Source organism: Cicer arietinum, chromosome 8 (genome assembly GCF_000331145.2).
Source record: "Cicer arietinum cultivar CDC Frontier isolate Library 1 chromosome 8, Cicar.CDCFrontier_v2.0, whole genome shotgun sequence".
NCBI classification, from domain to species: domain Eukaryota; kingdom Viridiplantae; phylum Streptophyta; class Magnoliopsida; order Fabales; family Fabaceae; genus Cicer; species Cicer arietinum.
This window is the reverse complement of record NC_021167.2, coordinates 9,691,103-9,699,116: the sequence shown is the minus strand read 5'-3', so window position 1 is coordinate 9,699,116 and position 8,014 is coordinate 9,691,103. Positions and strand designations below refer to the sequence as shown.

The 8,014-nt window shown below is 32.9% G+C and overlaps 3 protein-coding genes across 3 annotated transcripts in view; 1 reads left to right on the top strand and 2 right to left on the bottom strand.

Moving 5' to 3' along the window:
- The window catches only part of LOC101514200 (ubiquitin carboxyl-terminal hydrolase 17), a 6,767-nt gene extending 5,935 nt beyond the window's left edge, over positions 1–832 (top strand). The window contains exon 13 of the mRNA XM_012712747.3: positions 1–832. Within this exon, the coding sequence (XP_012568201.1) occupies positions 1–564 (564 nt within the window). The 3' untranslated portion in view covers positions 565–832.
- Positions 833–1,089: 257 nt separating this feature from the next.
- LOC101500163 (transcription factor bHLH131) lies at positions 1,090–3,100 on the bottom strand. Its single transcript, XM_004489703.4, has 3 exons — positions 2,299–3,100; positions 1,987–2,217; positions 1,090–1,803 (listed from the first exon to the last, which is right to left on the bottom strand). The coding sequence occupies exons 1-3, from the start codon at positions 2,314–2,316 to the stop codon at positions 1,405–1,407; spliced, it is 648 nt and encodes a 215-aa protein (XP_004489760.1). The 5' UTR covers positions 2,317–3,100; the 3' UTR covers positions 1,090–1,404.
- Positions 2,200–8,014, bottom strand: part of LOC101499636 (uncharacterized) — a 21,742-nt gene continuing 15,927 nt past the window's right edge. Inside the window, exon 18 of the mRNA XM_027331804.2 lies at positions 2,200–2,341. Within this exon, the coding sequence (XP_027187605.1) occupies positions 2,325–2,341 (17 nt within the window). The 3' untranslated portion in view covers positions 2,200–2,324. The remainder of the gene's footprint in view (positions 2,342–8,014) is intronic.

Below are 8,014 nucleotides of genomic sequence, written 5' to 3'. Positions count from 1 at the left end.
GCTGTTTCTAAGACGCGATCAAATTCCATGGTTACAAGTGCTGGTTCTCTCTCACTACAGCCGAAGCAAGGCAAGCATTCTCAATGGAATGCTCTCGATAATTCCGATAGCAATGAATTTGTATATCGAGAAGAGTGGAGATTTCATGATGGGAGAAGAAATACTATGGTGGATTCTTCTAGCGAAAGTTCACTCTTTAGCTCTTCTGATGCAAGTTCTTGTAGTACTGCAAGTACCAAGGACTCGGCTAGTACTGCTGATTTTTCAGATTACATATTTGGTGAGGCGGGATCCAATTGGTATGGACACTATGGTATTTCATCTAACTCGGCAGCATTGTCTTCCTATGATAACTTGCATACAAATTTATCAATGGACAGTAATGCTAATAGGAGGCTCCAACATAACTCGGAAGATAAAGCAATTGCTAACAAAAACAAAATTCATAGTAGTAGATGGGGAATTGATCTTAAAAGATATGTCACTGCTAAAAATCATGACAAAAATTCCGTTGTAAATGTGAGAAGAACAAGTACAGATTCATCAGCTCAAACATTTTATTGAGTTTGAGTAGAGATAGAATCAATCATCTGGGATATTTTTGGTATAGTGAAAATTAACATTTCGCTAATATTAGTAGAATGAGGATTCTTGTGTTGAGGTTCATCCTTTGTTCAAGAATTCTCGTGTACAAGTAAGAATAACGAATTGAGATGTAGCAGCTCAAACGTTTTGTTCAGTTTGAGTTAAGACAACAATCATCTCCAATAATTTTTGGTACAGTGAATATCATTAAGTGCTTCACTACTTATTTGATTTTCATTCTATGTAAGATTGAATTTGTTAATTTATAAAGTAATTACTAATAAAATAAAATGAGTGATAATTCCTTATGTATAATCAAGTTTGCTAGGTAATCACTATAATAAATTACAATCTGCCATGGGAGCCCTTCACGGGTGTATGTTATGTGGATTTTCAAGTCATATACTTTTACAATTTAAAGATGTTTTTTTTTCCTTTCTTGCTTTCTAAAACTGGAGCTCTGCTTACGGTCTTCAATCTTGTTTCACACAGACAACTTACATATTAATCAGTCATGTAATTTCATATTTCATATCAGGAATTGAACATGATATTCATATATAAAGTAAAAGCTGAATGTTTCTTCCAAAAGGAAACATAAGCAATAAGTGTAACAAAGCTGCTGGAAACCTTTGGGTAGAGCTTCAGTTGTACAAATCCCTTAAATTCATTATTATGTATTAGTCAAACCTAGAAAGAAAAAAGAAACATGTAATTAGCTTTACAGTAATGGTTCCTAAGTCAGCACTTAATCCTAGAACACAGTGTTCATATTTGGATTAATAGTGAGCTTGTCAGAATTACGATGGTGGTCTCCTATTACTGAGGAAATCGCCGCATCTTAAAGCTTGGCTTATGCATTACAACTTTCAATGTACTCTTGAGCATCCCCATACTTTCATTTTCAATACCTTGCACCCACAACACAGTTTTGGTTCTTCCACCCACTGTCACCATCTCAGTCTTCACAACTTTGGCTTTCATTGACCCTATTGCTCTTGCTATAGATGACATTAATCCTGGCCTATCCTCACAACTCAATGTAGCCTTCACTAAACCCTCTTCATCATTACACTTTTCCAAATTCAATCTGTCTCCCCCACTAGGAAACTTGACTTCCTTTAAGGTACCGCGATTTTGTTCTTCCAGATTTGATGCTTTTTTCTTCAGCTCCTTCACTTGCTTGATAGTCTCCACTAGTATTGATGCTTTGTCCTTCTGTTAATCAATAACAAATTCTTAATTTAGTTATTACAGCCACATCAATCATATTTAACCGCTCGTTTTTACAATAATGATGATCACAACATCCACAACACTTTAAAACCTTGAAATAGACACAAAAATATCAGAAACTTTGTTTTTGCGAAATTGGTTTCATTTTGAAGGAGTCATACTAACTTTGATCAAGTTGGGGAGGATACTGCGGAGGGTCTCATATTGACCGTTGATTCGCATTCTACGTCTCTTTTCTGCTTCACTATGTTTCTTAGCTGCCAGTAATTTGTTCTCTACCTTTGATTTTTGCTTTGTGAAACTGCTTTTGTAAGTTTGTGAGATGAATGGTCGCGGAAAGTTGCTTCGGATCATTTGTGCTTCAGAGTTATAGTAATTTCGAACATGTTGCATACCCTGATCTAACTATGTTAGTAAAACACAAGAAAGGAAACAAGTTTGCATTTACCATGAAACAAAGAAACTTGAAATAATTACCTGTCGAAGTAGAACCATTTTGCTTCCTATAGAAACCTTTGTGCTAAAAGAGGCAAGTGAGATGCAAATACGGGCAAAGCAAGGAAGATTTGAGATGTTTGGCAACTATTCCATTACTTTATAAAAAGGATTAATAAATCATGGATTTTATGATGAAGAATTTTGAAATTAATTTTGAGATCATGCCTATATTTAATGTTGATAATGATATAATTATCTTCTGATATTGCTATGTTTAGTTGGCAAAATTTCGTAATCTTATTGATTTACAAAAATATTTTTTGGATGTGTAATTACATCCTTTATTTATCTTCATTAAGGAATACATTTTTTGGTTGTGTAATTACATCCTTTATTTATCTTCATTAAGGAATCCGAATATATATAAAGTAAACAAATAGCTGCACCAAAGACAAATAAAATATCTCTTGCCTTCGCAGTAGTAATGGTTTTTTTTAGATTATAGAACAATATAACAAGAATTAATTAGCTAGTTTAAGGCTTTTTTTGGAGGGTATTTGATTTCTCTTTCTAACAAGTAACAACAGTTATTAATTTTTACAAATTTTAAAAGAGAAAAACTTATTTTGATCAATAACCAAATTTGTGGTCAATAATGCTCCCACAAAAGTGAAGAAAACTCAATTCGGCTTCTTTAGTCTTAATTATATTAACGAGAGAAAGAAGATCTCTAGTCTTGCTTCCAGAAAAAATATCACACATAAAAATCAATTCACTCAGAGCATGAACATGTTAACTAAGACACCATATCGAAATGCGGCAGCTATGAAATTCTTGCGTCCTAGTGTCCTGAACATGTCATATGAAATTCTTGCTATGAAGTTGTAGCTTTTTACTGAAACTACAAGTTGTAGCTTTAACATCAATGAGCAGTGGCGTTATTTCCACTGGGAAAATCAAATATGTAATAACAATTGAAACACATAATCCAGAAGGAGACCAAATATATTCTTTTCAATTTCAGAAGGTCAAGGAAAAGGGGCATTACAAAAATGGTGAGATATAAACAATGCAATGCCTCTCTACTAAAATAAAGATGCAAGTAATCAACAACTAAACTATCAAGTTCCAATTCTCAGTCATTTTTCTGCTCCCAAAATCAATAATAATCTATGCAAAACACTACACACTTGCCTGCCTATTTCATTTGTTGCTAGCACTACCCAAAGAAAAAAAAACAAAGAACAAAAAAAAAAATTACCCTTCAATATTCTATCATTCATTAAACCGTACCCCAACAAAGACATCACCTTCTCCATCAGTGAACTCCAATTCACAATCCTTAGCATCCAAACCCAAATCACCATCAAGATCAACACGTCTTGTCATTCTATTCACCATACTCTTCCTTGCCACTGTCTTCACCCTCATTTTCCTTTTCTGATTTCCTTGAATTTTCACGGTTTGATTCCCTTGAATCACTTTCTCAAACCCATCATTTCTCACACACCCATTACCCACATTCCCGCAAGCTTTCTCCAAATCATCATCATCATCATCAGAAACATAAACATACTCAGTTGAATTTTCACCCATCAAGCTCCCATTACCACTTTCCTTCACCTCATAAAACTTCAAAGGAACTCTAGCGCGACACTTATAATACTGCCGCCGCTCCTCCCCTTCCACCACAGAAGCACCCACTTTCACCGGCGGCTTAATAGCCACGCCGTGAAAGGATTTAAGACAACTCTGACACATCAACGAGCAACCCACGTATTTCTTCTCGTACATGTAAAGGTTCCAACAGTACGGACACGCTGTCCAAAACGTGGCAGTTGGGTCGGAGACACCGCGGCGTTCGAAGTCGTGGTCGTAAAGGTCGCGCCTTTTGGGGTCAGAAAGCACGTGCCAGGCTTCACGGACACGTGCTAGGGCTTCATCTTGAAAGGGGAATTTTTCGATGCTTGTGGGGTCTAAGAGGATTGCGAACTTGGCGTAATGCTGACGGGCTAGGTCACGGTTGATGGGGCTGGTGCGGCGGAGACGGAGGACGGAGTAGAGGTCGGGGGCGGCGAGGACGTCAACGATGGTGAGGATTCGGCCGATGGAATCGGAGAGTGGTAAGCGGCGGGCGAAGTCGCTGCAGGCGGTGAAGTTGCGGTTGGAGAGGAGAGAGATGCATGTAGAGATCGGGTTTTCGGGTTCAGAGTTGGATCCTGCGAAAGGATCCATTTGAATTTGGTTTTGGTGTAATGTGTGAGGGTGAAGAAGGGTTAAAGAGAATCAAGGGATTTGGAATGAGAAAATATTGAGAGTGCGAGTAAGGGTGATTTGGTCATTTTAACGATTTGTTTCGAATTTGATTTGATTTGACTGTTTCCGTTTTTCTTTTTCTCGCGTTATTAATAATGATTATCATTAATTAATTAATCACATGGAAGGTTGTATGCGTATGCCTGGTCAATGCCAGTCACATAGTTCCTTTCTTAAAAAAAAAAACAAAATCCCTTCTTTTAGATTTTTTATCAGCATTCCTCAGTAATCCAAGTCTTGCATACTTCCCTTGTTAATGGGACCATATTACACACTTGCTCACCCTAAAAGACAATATTTAAGTAATGTGTTTGAAAGTGTCACCGTAGTATTATGTGCTGAATGAGTAGTAATGGTGGTTCTACACACATTTTAATTAGTTTTCAAACACCTTTAAACACATTTTAACTCTCCAAATTTGAATTCAAATTCTTTCGAATCATTTGTTTTAAAATAAGATTTATTAATCACTTGAGTCTAATAACTAAGTTAATTATAGAAAATGTGTTAGTATGCCTCGTTTAATTTCTTTATGTAATAATATAATTTTCTTGTTTTAAAAAATTGCAAAATGGTGTAATACACATTCTTTTTCTTGGCTAGTGCTAGTAAAACCCAAACACTCATTATTTTGTCTTCTAAAAAAGTTGTTTAACAATCGAAGAATCTCAATAAAAATTGCAAAATGGTGAAATACACATTCTTTTGCAAGAATTAGAGTGACAAGAAAGTAGTGTTCAACTTCTCCCTCTAACAAAAATTAACAATTAATTATTAATATCAGTTATTTCAAAAAATAATAAAAATATGATTTTTTTTTCTCTAAAAGAATTTTACAAAGTCTAAAGTCTTAAGATAGTTGGAATCCTATTTTTTTCTCCTTCTTTCTTGTAACTTCTTTTTACGTTATTTAAGTTGATTCGACAATACCAACTAATTGCCAAATCACTAAAATGATGAGTCAAAGATCAATTAGTGCAAAATTACTAAAATAGATTATGCTACAATAACATTTGAGTTTAATTTACCATGTATTGATTGTCAGCACATCACAACTATTTATATTTGTGATTTTTGAAATAGTTATAATAAAAATTGAAATTTTTTAATTATTCAACAATTATGATTGATTGATAATATAAAAATTAATAATATAAAAACTATCGGTATATATAAATTAATTTTTTTTTGGCTATTTTGCACAAAGCCTTAACGTTGGAGACCAAATATTAAAGAACATGACTTTGCATACTGTGTTTTGGTTCTTGTGATACGCATCTAATCTAGCTGCAGTCCTTGCAAAAATATTTTTCTATTTAACCTATGTCATTTAAAATTCTCCAATTTTTAGTCATTAGAGAAAGTTGGCTTTGCCGAAATATTAATCTGTCCCTTTGATACGACAAAAGAGTGCACACAAAAAAGACAAAACAAATTTGATTCTTATTATTTTGTTTTTTTAAATTTTTATAAACAATTTTAAATTAATTTAATATCTATTTATGTTTTAATTTAATTATTTTATCAATATATGATGACTTAGATAAATATAGATACCACGTCACTAAAATTTGTATCTCTAACTATCATATCATCAATTTTTTTATATATAAATACTACTAAGGACTAAAAGTAAACGAATAACAAATTATAGAGATAAAATTAAAAAAACATTGTTGAGATTAAAACATGTTAGATTTGTATTGCAAAGATAAAAAACACTATTAAACAGTGCTCAAAGAACGAAGAATAAAATTGGGTCATTAATTTGAGAATCTATTCTTCCGCTCCTTGTTCTCAAAATTCTACAAACTTAATTTTCTTTTCCCGAAATTTGCCCTTGTTCGGACAGGATTTTATGCAATGATTAAGGCTTATAAGATATATAAATGCAAAGATAAAGCATGTCAACTGATTTGATTATTGTATATAGAAATTTAGTATTGTCACAAATGAATGCAAATACATTTGTGTTTAAGTCTTGATAAAATACATATAATGTTAAGTTGAATATTATGTCTTACATTTAAACGCATAACCTTATTATTAGTATGAGTTTTTTGTAATATTTATATCACAAACAAAAAAAGTTACCAATTAAGTGCTAATAAAAAAAATGTCACTCCAGGTACTAGGGCTGTTCATGGTTGGTTTTTTTAAAAAACTAAACCATATCTATTTTAAGAATTTTGTACCAGGCACCCCCCCAATTTTACCTGCCACCCCCCAGTCATGATTAAAAGACTATTTTACTCTTCATCTCATCTATAAAAACCCAAAAATAAATTTACCCACATTTTTCACCAAGTCATTCGAAAATTTCAAATATTCAATTTTGATTCAACCCATCCCTCGAAGATCTGAAAGATTCGAAACGCAAAAGTAAGTTCATTTTCGAAACTTTGCATTTTTTTGAAACTTTCGAAATGCATCCCTCGAATATTTTGAAATCTTCGAAACAAGAAACTTTCGAAAGTTTCTTGAATGTAGAAAGATTCGAAATGCAAGGGCAGTGAAACTTTCGAAAGGCCTGACAAATTTTCGAAGTTGAGGGAAAGTTTCGAAATGCATTTCGAAAGTTTGGATTCCTTCAAAGTTTCGAAACATATTTTTATATATTATTTATAATTTTTTTGAAACTAAATGGAAAACATTATTTATATATTGTTTATATATTATCTTGGGAAACATTATTTATATATTGTTACATTGATTTTTTATTGTTTATAATTTTTTTAAATATTTATATATTTATATGTTGCAGTGCCTAGGATGAGAGGTGCCTTCGGCCAAATTATTCTCAACATTATAGGTGGTGATAGAGGTGGTGATGGTGCAGAGAGAATTCCACCAACAACATCAAATAGACGACGAAACGAAGCAAATCGTCAAATTAGGCATCGTCGTCGAAGACAAGACATCCATGATGATGTCCCTGAGCCTCAGATGGAGGAGGATGTCCGTGAGCCTCAGATGGAGGAGGATGTCCCTGAGCCTCAGTTGGAGGAGGATGTCCCTGAGCCTCAGATGGAACATGCTGATGATGCTGGATTCCCCGGAGGACCGATGTTGAGACATGTGTTGACACAGTATGAGCACCACGTGGCTCAGAGGCTTTGGGAAGGAGAGGTATATTTCAATTTGAGGCATTTTAAGTCTAGTTAATTCAAGCGTTTATTGAAATATATTTATTCAATTATATATTTAATTGTTTATTTAAATTTATATATTTAATTATTAAATTAAGTTTATTTAATTAATTGTTTAGTTAAATTTATATATAATTAATTGTTTAGTTAAAATTATTTATAATTAATTGTTTAGTTAAATTTATATATAATTAATTGTTTAGTTAAATTTATATATAATTATTTGTTTAGTTAAATTTATTTAAATATATTTATTCAAATATTTGTTTAAGTTGATTTAATTATTTGTT

Coding starts and splice junctions, on each gene's coding strand:
- LOC101500163 (XM_004489703.4), bottom strand. Junction 1,804..1,986: donor TCCTCCCCAACTTGATCAAA/GTTAGTATGACT, acceptor ATTGATTAACAG/AAGGACAAAGCATCAATACT.